General features: G+C 42.8%; 1 protein-coding gene across 1 annotated transcript; it reads left to right on the forward strand.

The window, feature by feature from the left end:
- The first annotated feature begins 1,846 nt into the window (after positions 1–1,846).
- On the forward strand, positions 1,847–6,902 carry RAI2 (retinoic acid induced 2). Its single transcript, XM_029603326.1, has 2 exons — positions 1,847–1,963; positions 4,774–6,902. The coding sequence occupies exon 2, from the start codon at positions 4,880–4,882 to the stop codon at positions 6,551–6,553; it is 1,674 nt and encodes a 557-aa protein (XP_029459186.1). The 5' UTR covers positions 1,847–1,963; positions 4,774–4,879; the 3' UTR covers positions 6,554–6,902.
- Positions 6,903–19,653: the final 12,751 nt, after the last annotated feature.

The following is a 19,653-nucleotide window of genomic DNA, read 5'->3' on the forward strand; positions in this document are numbered from 1 at the left end:
CTCTGAGCTGCTAGGACCCTTTGCAATGTCTTTGGTTCTCAGTACTTTTTGTTGTCATCTTCCTGCTTTGAGCTTGTGTGCAGATGGTTTTGTATGTTGTCATTTTAGATATCTGGTTCATGAGTGGCTGACTGAGTTACTGGGCAGTTTAGCCAATTCATGCTATCTTATGGCAGGCCTTCCAGATATATGATTGTTTTTTCTGATTCCAGAAGAATGCATTGCCAAGCTTTCATTGGATGAGTTCAGTGTCAGACCTTATTTGGGCATCATGATTTATTCAGAAATAAGTCAATGGTAATTTCCCTCCTTGATTAATTGTTGAGACATTTTCCTGTAATGTGCTGAGCTCTGTCTGGTCTCAGGTCTTTTTGTCAGCAGCTCCTAGTGTTAACTCGCATCCTGCTTTCTTTTAGTATGACATTTAAAACAATTAAATTCAGATCTCTCTCACTGTTCATGTATTCTGCCCCCACCCACCAGGTATTTAGTGGTTTCCTGTTGAGACTTAAAGATTCACAAACAAGAGGTCGTGCTGTTACAGAGAACAGAAAAGAAATCCCTGTATTTTGTGCTTTAAAGCCTATGCAAAAATCTATTCTATTTCTATATAAAATATCTAGGCATGACCTCTACTAACCATTAACACTATCGTGTACTGCAATGAGAGAAAGCCAACAATTCTCACATATACCACCTCATCATATTGCAAGGGTATTATACCAAACCACAATATGCTAGATGAGACTTAGGTCTTCCCTTCCCAGCAGGGTCTGCCGAGCATTCCTGAACTCTCAGATTAGACTAGTGGGCATTAGATGCAAGACTTAGACTTTCTGCATCTGGATTGTGCAATTCATTGCAACTTGAGATTCAGCTGAATGCCAACTCTCTCTCCTTTAGGAGACTTAAGATGTGGTTGTTTAGGTGTGCAATTTACTTGAAGACTTCAAGACACTGATCTGCCACACAATCACTGCACCATATGGCTCACATCAAATAGTCAAGCTGAGTACAGACCGCCAAAGATGGACTTACAGAAGCTCATTGTAGAAGAGGAACTGATCCAACTTGCTTGCTAATTACACATTACACAATGTACCACAATGGCACATGGTCCAGCAGGAATGCACAAAAATCACTTTCTGAAGTCTTGCTTACATCATGACTAGGCTTCAGATTTTAAAGAGAAGTGTGATAAGGTGGCACCACAAAAGATTGGAATGAATGTTCCAGTCTTTGCATGAAACTAAGTCTGGACCAAAGTAGATACCAGCACCCATCACTGAAGTGACTAGAGTTATTTCCTACATTGCAAGAATGCCTGTGAATCTGATCTTAAGTCACAAACTAGATACACCAACCTAACATATGTTTTTTTTTCTGTTCCTGTAGATTCTTTCATCAAGCCTAGTAGATACACCACCACTTTCTTTCAAAAAGGAATGCGTGGAACCATTATCAAATAAAACACTTGTTCAGTTGCAAGTAGTCAAAAGGCATGATGTTGCCACCAATCACTGCACACCCTCCCCAGTGTATCACAAGACACTGTTCAAGTTTGACCCTGACGTTTCAACTATGTCCGTTAGGAGGAAGTCTGATATCCAGCCCAACATGCAAACATGGACATCAGCCTTTAAGCAGCAGTCAAGCTGTTAGAGCACACTGTGCTCAAACCTGAATAAATGCTGCAGTTCTGTCTGTCCAAATTATTTATCATCACTGATATTTGAGAATGGCGACTGCTGATACAGAAAGAAAAATATATCAGTTTCCACATACAGGATACAGAACGTGTGTCACAGCAAGCGTCTCTACATACCTTCCTGCTGATGGTCAAAGTGGCACCAATGATTTTTGTTTGTTCTGTCTCCATTACAGTGAGTGCGCCAAGCTCACCTATCATGGGCCATATATCGTCCCAAGTTATTAAATCCAGCCCAGGAAACCGTATATGCAGGTTGGTACAATACTTATAGTGGAGTTATGGAGGCTAACCTTCAGTTTTTTTCAAATTCACTTTATAGACCTCTTAGAATAGTAACTTGTTCATGGGCAACCCAACTCATTTCCTCAATGCTAACATGGCTTCCACATTTGATATGGTTTTTAAGCCAAGTACTTTATTGATTTTAACACACCATTTTATTCCCATTATGCTATCTAATGGACATTGTTGCTGCAGACTTTTTTTTTTTTTTTTTAAGGCAATGATATCTAGCAAGAAACCTTCTATTCAACCTGCTGCATTTCTTCACTTTGTATGACACCTTTAATCATGCCATAACTGAGCTGGTTACTGAAGGCAATAGTGCTAGACAGAAGTTTAGTTTGGATTCTAGCTCTTTTCTGGTAGATCACACTGTCAATTTCAATCTCCAGCAGGCTTCTGCTATTATTTTATTTAAAATTATTTCTATACCGTTTTTATAAATAAAAATTTTATCAAAACAGTTCACAGAGATAATTTTAAAATAAATCAAATTAAAAAAAAGAATAAAAATTACACAAAACAAGTATAATAATCAATCAAGGTAAACGAATTTACAAAAATTAAACTACTCTTAAAAAAGAGAAAGGGAAAAGAAACAGAGATGTGCCGTTCAATTACCCTAAAAATAAGGCAGTAAGAGGGATAAATTGATGATTTGGTATGATGAAAAATGAAAAGCAGAGGGGAGGGAGGGAAAGTGTACTGGGGGGATGGTCGAATTGTTAAGTGATTACTGTGTATTAGATGAAATTTTGAAAGCTATTTGAAACAGATATGTTTTTAAAGATTTTTTAAAATGCAAAGGGTTTGATAATAAGCGGAGTAGGTTTGGTAGTGAATTCAAGAGGGAGGGTCCTGCTACTGAAAACGCTCTCCTTCTGGTAATGTCTAGTCTTGCTAATTGTGGTGATGGATGTCTAAAAGGTTTTGTGTTAGAGATCTTAAGTGTTGAGCGGGTTTGTAAATACGGAGTATGGAGCAGAGCCAGGTAGAGGAGAGATTGTATATTAAACAGTGAATAATGGTGAGTACTTTACATTGTATCCTGAATTTTATAGGTAGCCAATGAAAAGATTGCAAGATAGGTGAGATATGATTTCTGAGAGAGATGCCAGATAAGATATGTGCTGCAGCGTTTTGAACTAGTTGCAATGGATGAATTGTATTGTCAGGTAGACCTAAATAAAGAGTGTTGCAGTAATCCAAACCAGAGAAAATGAGTGATTGCAGAACAGTATGGAAATCGTGTTGGAAACGTAGAGGACGAAGACGTTTTAGGAGTTGTAGTTTATAAAATGATTTTCTGGTTACTGAAGAGTTGTGTTGTTTCATTGATAAATCCGTATTGATAATGTGTCCTAAATTTGTGGCATAGTGCGATATTGGAATGGAAACACTATTTGTTACCAGGTGAGAAGGTGTACCAATAGAAGAATCTGTAACAGAAGTTAGGTGGACGATCTCAGTTTTTGATGAGTTCAGTTTTAAATGATTGTGAGAAAGCCATGAATTAATGGTGGATAGATATAAAAAAAACCATAGATAGAGCAGTGGACCAGGATGTATTATATGGAACTAAAAACTGAATATCGTCTGCATAGATTTTAAACTGTAAATTTAAGGATGAAAGAATATGACATAGAGGTAACAGATAGATGTTGAAAAGTATGGGAGATAGTGACGAACCCTGTGGAACCCCAGAAGAGATTGTGTATGAATCAGAAGAGTGATGATTTATATTGATTTGTTGAGAGCATCCTGTAAGAAAAGAAGAAAACCAATCTAAAACTGTACCTGTGATACCTATGGATTTAAGACCTGAAATGAGAATTTGATGATCAACCATATCAAAAGCTGCTGAAATGTCAAGAAAGACTATGATGTGATCAGTGTAAGAGTCAAAAGCAAGGAATAAAGTGTCGAAAGAGGCTAGTAAAAGAGTTTCAGTGGAATGTTCTTTGCAGAAACCGTGCTGATTGGTATGAAGGATGCTATTTTCTGATAGAAATTTGGAGAATTGATGTAAAACTGCTGATTCTATAAGTTTTGCTAGTGGGTCTGAAGTTGTTAAAATCTGTTGTATCTTTTGTTTTAGACTTGGTGATGGGTAAAATAGAGTTAATTCTGGTTAGAGAAAACATGATTGAGCCAAATTTTCCAATTTTGAGAACTTTCCAGGATCAGGAAAACTACTGCAAAATTTCTGACACATGATTTCTATACAACACAAATGGCAGGTCAATCATTGGGAACTGTGAAACATCTTTTTAAAATGTTTGTTTTCCATTCTATTTCACCATCTAGCTTTAGGAGATAGACCAATCTGTTGCATGAAAAATTGTACAATTGCAAGGGAAAAATAAAGTGACAGGTAAAGCATTAACATTATCTGGAGAAGAAATTGCTTGAAGAAGCCTTCTTTTGATTGATAGTAAAGGAATTACTTTCATTGTTTCTTCTCAATTGACAATGCTTTCAATAATCATTATTCTTTTGCTAGAAAAAGCAATCATTTAAACCAGATATTTCCTCAGTTCCTGGCTGCATGCTGAATTGGCACATTGTTGCCTTAGCATTAATGGAATTAAATCATTAATAGGAGATTATGATTATATTTAAATACAGGACCTAGTTACCCAAGTAATACAACAAAACGTTCACTGCTGTATTTAAACTGGTAGGCACTAGTAATGTTTAAATCCTTAAGTCACTAAAATAAAACTTGTTGCAAATATTCTGAGAAAGATTTATGGATTCCTTATGTTTCTGTTTTGCAGACTAATATTACGATGATGCAGATGTCTTTGGTAGACCTAATACTATGTGGATACTGGTGACGGTAATGTAAACTTTAGTACAGCAAAGTCTCAGAAGCCCAGTAAAATGGAAGAACTGTACAAAGACACTCAAAACATGCAGATGGATGTTACCAACTCTTCCTCAACTCTAGCCAATAGTAAGCTAGAAAATGGAGTTACTCAACTAATAACTGCTGAAGCATGGAACATCAACTCCACAGGCTTAATGAAAAAAGCACTTTCACCCTTAGTGACTGTCCCAGCTTCTTCCATTTTAACACCATCTACAGAATCCCAAAGTGGCGTTGCCCTGAAAGTAGCTGCAACAGTACTTCAGCCAATTTGTTTAGGAGACAGCCCTGTAGTTCTGCCAATTCACTTGCAGGTAGCAGGAAGTACAGCATCACCATTAAACCCTAACAATATACCATATGTGATGACTACACAAGGTCCTGTCCCATTACCTGTTCTTCTGGAGCAACATGTGTTCCAGCATTTAAATTCCCCATTAGGGTTACCTCAAGGCCCTTCAAGCACAGCAAGCTCTATCCAGAGCCATCTATTTCCAGGCTCTACAGCTTCTGTTGGACAACCTCAAATCCTAGATCAAAAACCATCTAATCAAACACAGGATCCAGTGTTTCCACCAGTTTTTCAAACACCTGGATTTGCTGCAGTTCTGCAAGATTTGTTTCCTTCACAGGGCTCCATTGGTTCATCACCTTGTCAAACAACACCAGATTGCTTCTCTGCTAATCTTCACTCTGTTCCACCTCCAGCTTTCAGCTCACCTTTATCTCCCTTAGTACCACCAGCAACTCTCCTGGTTCCATATCCTGTAATTGTTCCACTTCCAGTTCCACTACCGGTTCCTATCCCAATACCAATTCCTGTACCCCATAATGCAGGATCAAAAGGAAATGCTGACTTGCCCAAATCCTCTGTGCATAAGCACAGTGCCTGCAAAGGTACCCAGACCACGCTAGAAAAAGAGGAGTTTAAACCTTTTGAACTTACACAGAAGAGGGAGTTTTCACAGTTTAATCGTCATACAGTCATCAAAATGAACAATGAAAATGAAGCACTGGATCTGTCAATGAAAACTATGCCAGTAATAAAAAGAAATGACATCAGTCCACAACCATCTCATGAAGATGGCATTTTAGACCTGTCTGTCACTTCATATAGAAAGACAAGCAATACAGACACACATGTCGATAAATCCCATATGTATGGATCAGTGAATGAACGAGTGGGTCATTCCAATGATAAAACCCCTACAATTCTGACCGGTTTCATCCCTCACAACAAACCCAATGAATCCTCAGTAAAGATGGACAGCACAATCGGCAGCAGTAATCAGCCTGACATGCTGAGGCAGCAAAAGTGGGTTGTGGATCAGAACAGCAGAGCAGGCTGTGTCCCTAAAGCTGGAAGCAACATCGAGATTGTTAGCACGTCACAGACTGCAAAAGTCATAGTATCTGTTAAAGACGCTGTCCCTGCCATTTTCTGTGGCAAGATAAAAGGTCTTTCTGGGGTGTCCACCAAAAACTTTTCCTTCAAGAGAGACATGCCACAGGACTCCCTACTGCAGCATTATGACACAAAGAGCCAACCGGAGTCTAGGGAAAATACTGAAGTACTTAGGAAACCAATAAAAAACAGGAGTGTAAAGTTAAAGAAAATGGGTTCACAGGAGATTCATATCCTTCCAATCAAAAAGCAACGGCTGGCTGCCTTTTTCCCAAGAAAGTAAAAACTTTTAAAAAATTAAATTGTAAGATAAAATATGAAAAAGATATGCTTGTTTATGTATTAAAATTATCTTTGTAACTTATTTGGGAAATTGGTGGGGAATAGTGTGATAAGATTGGTTAGAGATTCCCTGTAAGCAGTTTTTTTTTTTTTTTTTTAAATCTTTTGAGGGAAAAGTGAAAAAAGCAAACTATTTTTTAACTGAATCGCACAATTTTGCAGCTTTAATGGAACAATGGATCAGTCAGAGGTAAAAGCTATTTTCACTGCCGTGAAGTGCTTTGATGCTGTAATTCCTAACAATGGGTACAAGGAATATTTCAAAAAGAATAAATGTTTGTATGTGCTAATTGTTTGTGTTATTCAATTATTTATAAATTGCTTTCACTTACTGGGATATTTTGGCAAAGACTAAGGTTAGGAACTTTCATTTTCAGTTTTTATTTTATTTTTCCTGGTAATTTCAATGTTATAACAAGAAAAAAATAAGTGGACAAATGCTTGCTATAACAGTAGAAAAATCAGTGGAAAAATTTTTCCCTCCAATTTTTTCTTTTTGTTATAACATTGAAATTCCCAGGAAAATAAAAACTGAAAATGAAGGTTCATAACTATAACCAATTAATGAATAAAAGTTTACATTGAAATATGATGGCGGCAGATAAGGACCTTAAGGTCCATCTAGTTTGCCCAAGTTCTTTCCTGCTGCAGTGCCACAGATCCCACTTGATCATTGGGTTTTCCCACACTTCTTAACCAGGAATCCTCTTATCCTAGGCTGTTTTGAATTCTGTCACTTTCTGTCTCCATCACCTGTCCTCTGCGAGGCCATTCCCATGCATTCACTACCCTTTCCATGAAGAAATATTTCCTGCTGCTTCTGAATTTACCTCCTAGGAGGCTCATGCCATGACCTCTTATTCTAGAGCACTTTTTCCTCTGAAAAAGGTTCTCTTTTCTGTCATAATCTTGAGGATTACAATGATAAATTATGTATTTTGTACAGGTCAGCAAAACAAACTTTTGTTCTGCCTCAGAAATCTAAGCTCCAGCTCATAGTAGCTCAGCACAATTATTTATAACATTTTACCAATATAGCCAAGAAAAGAATTCTTGTCAGCGGAATACAAATATTTTAAATTTATATAAGGAAAAAAAGATTACTACAATTCATACCTACAATTAAAGAGGATTCAACTTTCAATCACCAAGAAATATATTTAATCAGTCTCCACTCATTTAGCTGTAAAAGCATTGAAATTTTATAGTGGATGCAAATAATTATCATTGAAGGGGATGGAGAGAGAAGGTGATGAGACAAGAGGGACAGTATAGACTTCAAACAAGGTCAACTTACTGGTTCATTAAAAAATATACCTAGATCCTTGATATTTACCGCCACATCTACATGGAGAATTGAACTAAAATTGGCTCTCAAGTTTTAATACTCAGCCTTATAATAAGAAACTACTTTCTCTTCTCTTCTCTTCTCCTCTATCACTTAAAACATTAAGGGCCAGATTTTAAAAAGGTTATGCGCACCGGGCCTATTTTAAAAAGGCCCAGCGACGCGGGTAAAGCCCCAGAACGTGTGTAAGTTCCGGGGTTTGCAAAAAGGGGCGTGAGTGGGGTGCGGGCAGTCCGGGGGCAGGGAGTGGTCAGCGGCTTCTGGCACAGCGGCCATTTGCTGCTGTGCTGGGGATCGCTCGCCGGCAGTTAGCCGGCAGGCACAAAAGGTAAAATAAAAATTTGGGGGGGTTTAGAGTAGGGCTGGGGGGGGGAAGGTTAGGGGAAGTGGTGGGAAAGTCAGGATAGGGGGGAGGGAAAGGGGGAAGGCTGCACGGCTCGGCGCGTGCAAGGTGCACAATTGTGCACCCCCTTGCGTGCGCCAACCCGCGCACAAGTTATAAAATCGGGTGTACATGTGCACGCACATGTACGCCTGCACACACCCTTTTAAAATCTACCCCTAAGGTACTCTTATTTTACAACCCAGAATTATTACTTCTCTTCCGGAAAAAACAAATCGTATCCAGGATGAAAACAAATCCCACAATTAATGTTGAAGAAGAAATTCCCTCCTCCCCAGTTTTATCAAAAACTCCAGATAAATCCAATAAATCAAAAGAAAATTGGGGAACTTGTAAAGAGATTTATTGGATTTAAAATATATATATATTAATTTAAAATTAATTTAAAATTAATTTAAAATATATATATTAATATATATTCTATGTAGAATATATATATTTATTGGATTAAAAAAAAAATATATTTTAAAGTGGAAGATAATGAGCTTTGGATGTAGAAATGGAGGAATTCTCATTTATGATCTCAGAAATATTTCTTTTCAACATATCCAAGGCAACACAATTATTTTGTGTGTGTAATTTAATGCTAACGTTTTCAGGGAAAACATTGCAATTAAACTATTCAACAGTCAGCGGCAGCTCCGAAATTCTATTTGCTGAAAAAGGTTCAAATTCATGCGATTGAAGCAGCATTAACAATGTTTTAGTTAATTTATTTAGCAGTTATAACAAATTTATATTTTAGAGATATTTGTGGCTAAAATGTAAGCACCTCCTCCTTACCAACTCCTACCATTCTGAATCAACTAAGACAAGACAGAGCTGGGTGGATGTCGGTAGAAGCCTATGTATATTAGTATGAAGATGAATGGCTGAGGAGTTGATCTAGGGGGAAAGGGATTTCTGAAAACAAGGAGGGTGGTCAGAAGTGCACAGCTTCAAATCTAAAAACATGTAAAACAATTAGAAATAAAATGTACAAAGCAGATCTAACAATAATATCCAGAACAAATCAATAGGGCCAACCATCCCCTTCCCCACAGAAATGGAGAAATTACTTACCTGATAATTTCGTTTTCCTTAGTGTAGACAGATGGACTCAAGACCAATGGGTATAGTGTACTCCTGATAGCAGTTGGAGATGGATCAGATTTCAATCTGACATCAGCCCTAGTACATATACATCTGCAGGACGTGTAGCTCCTCAGTATTCTCCTCGAAAAGCAATTGTGGATATATGTATGACTGAATGATTTTAATAACTTGGATAACTTGCTTAACTTTATAACTTGGTTGACTTAATTTGAATTGGTTGAATTGGTTATAGCTGGAGACTGCCAGTGCCCTCAACCGAGAAACGTCAACACCTGGTAGGATGGGTGTCCTAGTTGGAGGAAAGCATGGCTTACCCGTGAATCACTTGCTCTTGGGGATGTCACTCGAGAATTCCATGAATAATGGCAGTGTAGTTATACAATTCTCCTATACATCTCAATTAGCAACCTTGAGGTCCATATTCAGATACAGTCCAGATAAAAAGTTAGCCAGATAAGTTTATCCAGCTAATTTTGGAGGCATATTCAACAGTGTGGCCACATTATTGAATATAGCCAGCTATCTTAATTAGTTAGCCGGCTAACTTTAGGACAGCTCTTTGACTTGACCAGTCTTAGGCCTGGATTTACTAACACCGCCGGGCTTTCTGAATCCCGCGGTACAGGGGGGCGGTCCTGAGATAACCGGCAGCGATCACACCTCCGCGGTGCGATCGCTGCCGTCATTGCACCGAATAACTACACCATAAAAGGTGTAGTTATTCGGCATCAAATAGGCAGCGATACGGAAGCTTACCGTTTCGCCGTCAGCGCCATCTTCGCGGCGTCCGCCCCAGTGCCACCCCAACTCCTCCTCTTCCTGTCTTGACACTGCTCACATTTAGTGATCACGCGCGATCGCTTTAGTAAATGACCCCCTTAACTGGCTAAGTCACCCAGTTAATTCTGAATATTGGAGTTAGCTGGTTAACTTAGCCAGCTAAGGGGGTCATTTAGATGGTTAACTATTATGTTATCAGTCTAAATGGTTTCTGAATATGGACTTCAACATTTATTACTCTGAATTGCTCATTTTGTTTGGACTTGATGAAGGAAATATTAGCTCCCAAAAGCTAGTTAAGAAATATAGTGTTTGTCCAATTAAAAGGTATCAACATATTTATTTTATTGACCTTTATTTCCAAGAATTCAAGTGGATACAACAATCACACCATTACTTCTTCTTTGAATGCTATTAGTTCTTTTATATGCTCCCATATTACCTCAGATGTCCTTAACCCTTTTTCAAGTTAGGTACTCTCTCAACTCCACAAGCTGAACCAGAAGAAGAACAAGATTCTGTTCTTTCAGGTTTTGTTTGTTAGAGTTATGGATCCTTGTATTGGAGTGAAGTTGACACCACTTACTGGGAAGGCCCAATAGGCTATTGCTGCCAAATGGCAGAAGATGATGCAGAGATTGAGCTGAAGCTTCGCCTATATCAGTCCATTTCCCCATGGGTTGAGCCTTTGGGTTCTGGGGGCTGGCAGGACATAGGTGAAAGTCTTTGGTAAGACTAGGAGAGGTTTAGTAGTCAAGCAGTGGTCAAGGCAGGCAGCGGACAAGGATGGTCAGGTCACAGGTTATGGTCAAGGCAGGCAGCAGACAAGGATGGTCAGGTCACAGGCTATGATCAATACCGGGGGTCAAACCAAAGTGGTAAGTCTGAAGACACTGGAGGCTGAAGACGTAGGCAAGGCAAGGCTGAAGACACTGGAGGCTGGAGGAGGCTGAAGACGTAGGCAAGGCAAGGCTGAAGACACTGGCGGCTGGACGAGGCTGAAGACGTAGGCAAGGCGAGGCTGAAGACACTGGAGGCTGGACGAGGCTGAAGATGTAGGCAAGGCGAGGCTGAAGACACTGGAGGCTGGACGAGGCTGAAGATGTAGGCAAGGCGAGGCTGAAGACACTGGAGGCTGGATGAGGCTGAAGACGCAGGCAAGGCAAGGCTGAAGACACTGGAGGCTGGACGAGGCTGAAGACGTAGGCAAGGCAAGGCAAGGTTGAAGACATAGGCAAGGCAAGGCTGAAGACACTGGAGGCTGGACAAGGCTGAAGACATAGGCAAGGCAAGGCTAACCAAGGAACCTGGGATTCACCCCACTTATTGGCCATTTTCTCCAACTCGTTCCGAAACAAGAGTGAGCCTTTAAAGGGCAATTTTGTAAGGTTAGCCTTGGAGGTTGCATGAGCCGACCAATTTCTCAGCCATAACTGACATCGGGCTGTTATTACCAAAGCTACCCGTCTGGCTGAGATGCAGACCAAATCGCAGCCCGCATCTGCCAAAAAGATGGCTGGTGGCTCCACAACTGTCCTGAAATTCACACCAGATTCATCGACCTCCTGAAAAAGAAGTAAACAAGCTACCAGGGAACAAACTGCAAGGTCATTGCCACAGCTTCAAATGTTTGCTTAAGGATGGCCTCAATCCTATCATGCGTATCCTTCAAGGCTGCACCTCCCATCATGGGGATAGTCGTCCGCTTGGAGAAGGCACACACAAGCACGTCCCACTTTTGGAAAACACAACCGCTCTTTTGCCACTGGATTCAGAGGGAACAAGTCTTCCAAGTCTCGACCCCCTTTGAAATTAGCCTCTGGGGTGCCCCACTCAAGATAAATCAATTCTTGAATGGCCTCCATAACAGGAAAAAACAAGAGGCTTTGCACAAAGAAACCAAAATGGGATTTTTCTTTGGCTGAGACATGGAATCAGCCCCAGGTACTCCCAGCATCTTTAATGTTTGGGAAATAAGAGCTGGTAACTCATCTCTATGAAAGAACCACAACACAGTCCTATACAGTTCCAGTCCCGGAGGAATTTCCCCATCCTCCAGAGATTAAGGATCGGCCTTATTGTCCGTGCCATCCGTATCCCTATCGGGAAGACTGGCTGCCAATCTAGGTGTAACTTTGGCACTTAACAACAGTACCAGGCATGTGGGAGGTCACCTAATGTGACTCTCACCTGGCAAGATTGGTCAGGGCCAAGAACTGTGCCTGAAGAAAGGATTGCAATCCTTGAAAAAATTCCACCCAAGAAAAGGCAAAAGGATTCATGACAAAACCAGAATGCACCTGTCCTGTGCCCACCGAGCTAACTTCCTCTGCTGACGAACAAGTTAAAGGAGTTCCAAGGTCAGGAACCCCCCTTCTGACATGTCATTAACCCAGGCCTTCATCAGGCTGGGAAGAACTTAGTAAAATCACACGAAGGTAATTCTTCCTGAACCTCTAAGCAGCGCTGGCACAAGTTAGAGGGAACGCTAGGCTGAAACGCCCAAATATGATACACAGCACAGAAGTAAAGGCGCTTAGATTTCTTAGCTATAGCTGCCGTGCCATCAGTCTGTCATCTGAAATATGTGCATCCAACTGAATTCTTGCTGTAAAATATATGCGTCCCAAACTTAGGCGTCCAAACTTTAAGCGCACAACCCTGTGCTTGATGAGCGCCCAAAAAAACTAAAAGCCCACAATGCAGCTCAGATTGTGTGCATAGGCAAACTCGCGCCTAACAGATGCCGTTACCATCTTAATGTCCATGCAGGCATCCAATTAAGCGCCCGAAAACTGGACGTACAATTTGGATGCACAGCCGGATGCACTCGCACAAACCAACAGTCTTGAAGAGGGCAGCCTAACACACAGGAAAAGGCGCGAAAACGCCACTGCAGCTTACCACGTTTCACAAAGAAAAGTCTAAGAGTGGGGCTGAGCCCAAAAGGGTTGCTCAACCCGCCAGGCTGCCCACATCCCTTAACCTCCCTCGGGGGCGGGAACGAACATCAGATTGGTATGCTGAGCATGGAAAGGGCTGAAGAGATTACGGCTGTTCAGCTTGGAGAAGAGACGGCTGAGGGGGGATATGATAGAGGTCTTTAAGATCATGAGAGGTCTTGAATGAGTAGATGTGAATCGGTTATTTACACTTTCGAATAATAGAAGGGCTAGGGGGCATTCCATGAAATTAGCAAGTAGCACATTTAAGACTAATAGAAGAAAATTATTTCACTCAACGCACAATAAAGCTCTGGAATTTGTTGCCAGAGGATGTGGTTAGTGCAGTTAGTGTTGCTGGGTTCAAAAAAGATTTGGATACGTTCTTGGAGGAGAAGTCCATTAACGGCTATTAATCAAGTTACTTAGGGAATAGCCACTGCTATTAATTGCATCAGTAGCATGGGATCTTCTTAGTGTTTGGTTAATTGCCAGGTTCTTGTGGCCTGGTTTGGCCTCTGTTGGAAACAGGATGCTGGGCTTGATGGACCCTTGGTCTGACCCAACATGGCAATTTCTTATGTTCTTAAGCCCTATAAAAAAAAACCCTCCTCGGTTCTGTTTTCTTTTTTTTAAATTAAGCTTTACCTGAGCTCAGCCCGCCCTGGCTGAGTACGAGATGATCTCCGACTGCAGGGGGAGAGGGCATATATCCTCACTGCCAGGCTCGGCTTCTTGCACCCACTGCCTTTCAGCTGTTTCAATGGTTAAGTCCATGCCAGCTGAAAAAAACAGCTACCGGATCAAGGCACTCATCTGAGGGACCATGGAAATCACCTCGAATTCTCAACTCGGGAAAGAACCATTTAGTTTCACCCCAGGAGAGCAGGATGAATTAAATTTCCTTCTTTCTTTCTCCTTCTAAAACTTGAAGCAGGGAGATACTCGTCCTCCATCTTCTGGAGACAGAGAATACTGGCAGGCTGTCACTGCAGGAGTATATATACTGTGATGTCAGCTTTGCTCAGTCTTCATATACTAGTAGAGTTGCATAACCCACTGGTTCTGAATTCATCTGTCTGTACGCTAAGAAATTTATGTTACTATGTATACCACAAAGTAATTTGTTTTATTGCGGTTAATAAGTTTTATATATAAGTAAAATGACTGCAGGGGTGGCCAACTCCAGTTCTCAAGACCCACAAACAAGCCTGGTTTTTATGATATCCATAATGAATATGCAAGAGATATCTGCAAACAATGAAGGCAGTGCATGCAAATCTATTGCATGAATATTCATTGTGAATATCCTGAAAACCCAACCGTTTTGTGGCTCTTGATGACTAGAGCTGGCCACGCCTTTATTGCTCATGTATACTGTATAACTTCCTCTTTTCAGGTTGGCAGGTGGTGATACAAACTAGCTTTAAGCAAAACTCATGGTTCGGCTGTTCTACTTTTTCCTTTTAAATTTTACAAAGGTGTTTCATCCCATAACCAATTTGCTAGTTTCTCATGACCAACAAATGGGGATCGCTTCCATAGTTTTTGAGCACCTACTATAATAAAGACCAGAACAGAAAGAATATGGTTTATCGGTAAGCATATATGTGTGGGCACCGTTGCTTATACTGTTCTAGAATGCACAGCAAGAAAAGCAAGAAATTCCATTCCTGTTAACACAAAAAAAACCTAAGCAAACAATTCAATGCATATCTCTACTACAGAAACGTGACTTTTAATTCAAAAGGAAGATAGAGTCTTTGAGAAACTATTAACAAGGATTGCATTCTACGCAAATATCAAGTTTGATTTTGCTGTTTTTTTCTGCTCCAGTACTACTTCAAGGTATTGAAGATATTTGTTTGCAGTTAGCTGCCAGGCAATTTATGATGAAAGTTGCTTTACAAAGCATTCTGTCTCAGATATACTTCTAAATGGTGAATATAAATTAATCTGGAGAAAGTGAGGAAAAGGGATGATAAAATTGTTTTGGCATTTTAATAAAACTGGCCCTCATAAAACTCTTCCCGAACCTTCTTTTAACACACTTAAAAAGGAGAACGTGCATTTGGTCAACATATTTCCTCCCACTTAACCATTTCCAGTTATAAAATCATATTTTAAATCTGAAGATAATAAAACTAGCACCAAATCCATCTCCTGAGAAAACAAAAGCAGCAAAATACACTTTTGAAATCAGTTCAGCTTCATAAGAAAAGGTGGTCACATTTGGAGACAGACTACCATAAGCTTTAGCTTCCTAAATATAGAGGCAAACCTAGTTTTAGGGTGATTACACTGTAGTGGGTTCTCTCTTTCAAAAGTGACTTTTCTAAAAATCAGTAGAACAATAAATGCAGGACTGTGGCATAGTATAAGCTGTATACATGTCATCTAAGGGTATAGCGCAGTTGCTTACCTGTAACAGGTGTTCTCCTAGGACAGCAGGATGTTATCCCTCACATATGGGTGACATCAATGGATGGAGCCTGGCACGGAAAACTTTTGTCAAAGTTTCTAGAAGCTTTGACCAGCACACTGAGAATGCTCAGCCTGCTGCTATCTGCGCATCCACACGAGGTCCCCCTTCAGTCTCGTAATATAGAAAAATATGAGCGAAAAAAATAAAACAATAAACCAGAGGAGAACCCATCACCGTGGGGAGGCAGGCGGGATTCCTGAGGACTAACATCCTGCTGTCCTAGGAGAACACCTGTTACAGGTAAGCAACTGCGCTTTCTCCTAGGACAAGCAGGATAGTAGTCCTCACATGTGGGTGAGAACCAAGCTCCGGACTGTCCAAATGAACAGAGAAGACCAACAGCAATCAAACAAGGTGCCAACGACGGGCACAACATATGCGATGCTGTAGGTCAGCTGAGGACTATCTGGTTTCCACAGAAGCACGGACAGGAAGAGTTCAGTTCAAGTCTGGATTAGGTTGCTCAGGACGGATTGACAGAAAGCACTGACTGTCCTGACGCCCTTCTTTGTCTAAACAGTAATGAGCCGCAAACTTATGAAGGGAACTCCAGGTTGCGACTTGGCAAATTTCAACAACGGGGACTGCATGCAAATGGGCCACCTACATTGCCATTGCCTGTACAAAATGAGCCTTTACTCTGCTGGCACATAGCAAAAAGCAATGCAATCTGCCAAGCAATTTGACAATGTTTGTTTACCCACCACCACTCCCAGCCTTTTGGAATCAAAGGATACAAAGAGCTGGGTGGACTGCCTGAGGTGGGTCATGAGGTCTAGGTAGAAAGCCAAGGCCCTCTTGCAATCCAAGATATGCAGAGCCCGTCCCCCTGAGTGGGAATGAGGTCTGGGAAAGAAGGTGGGTAGAACGATGGACTGATTGAGGTGGAAATCAGTTACAACCTTGGGCAGAAACTTAGGATGCATACGCAAGACCACACAATCGTGGAAGAACCTTGTGTAGGGCGGGTACATCACCAGAGCCTGCAGCTCCTGATCCTGTGAGCTGAAGTAATTCCCACCAGAAATATAACTTTCCAGGTGAGGAACTTCAGATCGCAGGACTGCAGTGGCTCAAAGGGAGAGCGCATGAGCCGTACTAGGACAACATTGAGATCCCAGGACGCTACAGGAGGCTGAAGAGGGGACTTCAGTTGGAGGAGACCCCGCATGATACAGGTGTGCCAGCAACCCCTTGGTGGTACTCGCTGACTGCACTAAGGTGGACCCTGACTGAGTTGGTTTGAAGCCCAGACTCGAAAAGGTGCCACAGGTAGTCCAGCAGTCGAGGGAGGGGGCATGAGAAAAGATCCAAGTCATGCCCCACACACCAGATGGAAAACCTTTTCCACATTAAACTGTACGACTTCCTGGCAGAAGGCTTCCGAGATGTCACCAGGACCTGGGAGACACAGTCCGAGAGCGCCAGGGGCTGAAGGAATACACACTCAACATCCATGCTGTCAGTGCCAATGCCCGGAGGTTCAGATGGCGCAGGGCGCCCTGATTCTGGGAGATGAGGTTGGGTGCCATCCCCAGCCGGATGGGTGGCCACATCCTAAAGTCCTGCAGAAGTGGAAATCAGACCTGTCGAGGCCAAAAGGGCGCCACAAGTATAATGGTCCCTCTGTCCTGTTCCACATCATATGTGGAACGCTCCTCATGCTTCCCAGCCTCGAGACCTAGCAGGACAATGGCTAAGAGTGCCTCCTGTTGTCATTGAGGTAGGCCCTCTGCGAAGTCCTGGACCTGTTTCCATAGATTGCGGTTGTATTGGGTCATATACAGCTGGTAGGCGGTGATGTGGGCCACCAGCATGGCATCTTGGAAGACTTTCCTGCCCAAGGCATCCAGCTCCCTGTGCTCTCAGCCCGGAAAGGCGGAGGCATGGGTGCAGGAGCGCCGGGCCTTTTTCAGGGCAGACTCCACGAACACCAACTGGTGGGAGAGGTGCCGCTTCTCAAAGCCCAAGGCCTGCTGCACCAAGTAGGTGGCATTAGTCTTTCTATTGACAGGGGAGATAGAAATGGGGTGCTCCCACATGCGGAGGTCATCCTTGAAAATGTCGTGGATAGGAACCGCCACGATCTCCTTAGGAGCATCGACTAACTCTAGAATCTCCAGCATCTTATGTCGCGAGTCCTTCTCGGTGAGCACTTGAAGGAGTATGGCATCAGTCATGGCCCTGACAAATCCTGCAAAGGACAGGTCCTCAGGAGGCAATTAGCGCTGTTCCTCTGGAGGGGAGGGCTCCGAGAGGGGGTCATCTGAATAAATGGAGGACGACTCTGTGGAGTCATCACTCCAAGGGACGTAAGGCCCTTCCTCCTCACTGGGAACAGTCCGTGTGCAAAGTCGGTGAGGGGCATCAGCCCTGAGCTCCAATGGCTTTGGAGGCCTCAAGCGCACTGCGGGAATCGACAGTTCCCCTGGCATCGAGAGGACTGGAGGCCACAAGGACCCGGCAAGGGCTTGGGGAACGTGGCCTGAGAAACACGATACTGGCCTTATCTTCCTCCTCTGAGGATCAGAGAATCGAGAACGATCTGGTGGAGGGCATCTGTGGCTGCTGGGGAAACAGAGGGTCTCTCAGGCACCGGCTGCATCGGAAGGGTGCCCAGGAGAACGTCCAGACGCTCCAGCAGGAATGCTAGCATCGATGGTGGAGGCTCGGGCACTGGTATGGGGGCCGGTGGCACCGGCAGCTCAATGCTCTGGAGAGCCTTAAGCACAGAGGACTGCACCCTACGGTCCAACTCCTTCTTAAAGTCCAGAGTGTCCAGGACTGATGGAGGGGGAACGAGGCATCACCAGCTCTTCCTTGGGTCTCTGAGATGGCACAGTGCCTGGCACCAGTGTCAGTGGGGAATGCCTAGGACCTCTGATGTTGCTTTGGTGGTGGCCCAGTGGCTGCCGGTGCTGCTCCAGAACTGGAGCCGTGCTTCGATGGCAACCGGTGGCGATGCTTGCGGGATCTCCCTTGGTGCTCAGCCCAGTCTTTCCCCAGAGCCGAGGTAAGCGGAAGATCCCAATGTCCAGGAGAGTGGTGAAATAGCGGATCTATCACCGTTCCCTCGATCCTTGGAGGTACTGGCAAGAGGAACAATCAGGGGAAGCATGTCAAGAGGCTCCCTGCAACCTCTCGGCGTCGATGGAGCTGACACAGGAGTAGAAGGAGCAGACTTCAGGACTCCGAAACGTTTCTCTATCTTATCGAGGCACGCCCGACGCCCTTTGGGGGTCATCTGATCACACAGACAGCACCCATAGACGTCGTGCGAGGCCCCCAGGCAGAAGATGCAAACCTCATGTGGATCCGTGATGGCCATGGTCCGCAGGCACTGGGGGCACCGATGAAAACCAGCGTGCGGTCGATGACCGGTGGTCAGCGTGAGGCGAAAAGTCAGGAATCGACCACAAAGTTGGAAAAAAGGCAAGAAAACAACCTACCACGAAGGGGCTCCTGACGAGGAAATCAGGAGAAGTTAAAAAAAATATCGAGAAAACCCAAGAAAACTGAGAACCCCACGAACCGCGAGGCAACTGCACAGTGGAAAAGAAGAGACTGAAGGGGGGCCTCGCGTGGACTTGCGGATAGTAGCAGGCTGGGCATGCTCAGTGTGCTGGTTAAAGCTTCTAGAAAATTTGACAAAGTTTTCCGCATTGGGCGCCATCTGATGATGTCACCCACATGTGAGGACTACCATCCTGCTTGTCCTAGGAGAAAATACCTTCCAAATACAAAGCTGGATAAGAACATATGATTTTAATTAAGGATTCCTATATTAATCAAAATGCACTTCTTTATCCCACACTCATATGCCACAGTTTGTGCATGTGCATAAAAGGTCTGACTCACTAAGCTCTTTTCCTGTAGACAAGGAATGGGAGAAAGTTTTAGCAAATCGGGCCCAAAGTGTGCATTTGTACACACTCCAATGAAACACAAACACTGATGCACAAGGATATACAAGGCAACTCAAACTTTG

This window comes from Rhinatrema bivittatum, chromosome 5 (assembly GCF_901001135.1).
Source record: "Rhinatrema bivittatum chromosome 5, aRhiBiv1.1, whole genome shotgun sequence".
In the NCBI taxonomy this organism is placed as follows: domain Eukaryota; kingdom Metazoa; phylum Chordata; class Amphibia; order Gymnophiona; family Rhinatrematidae; genus Rhinatrema; species Rhinatrema bivittatum.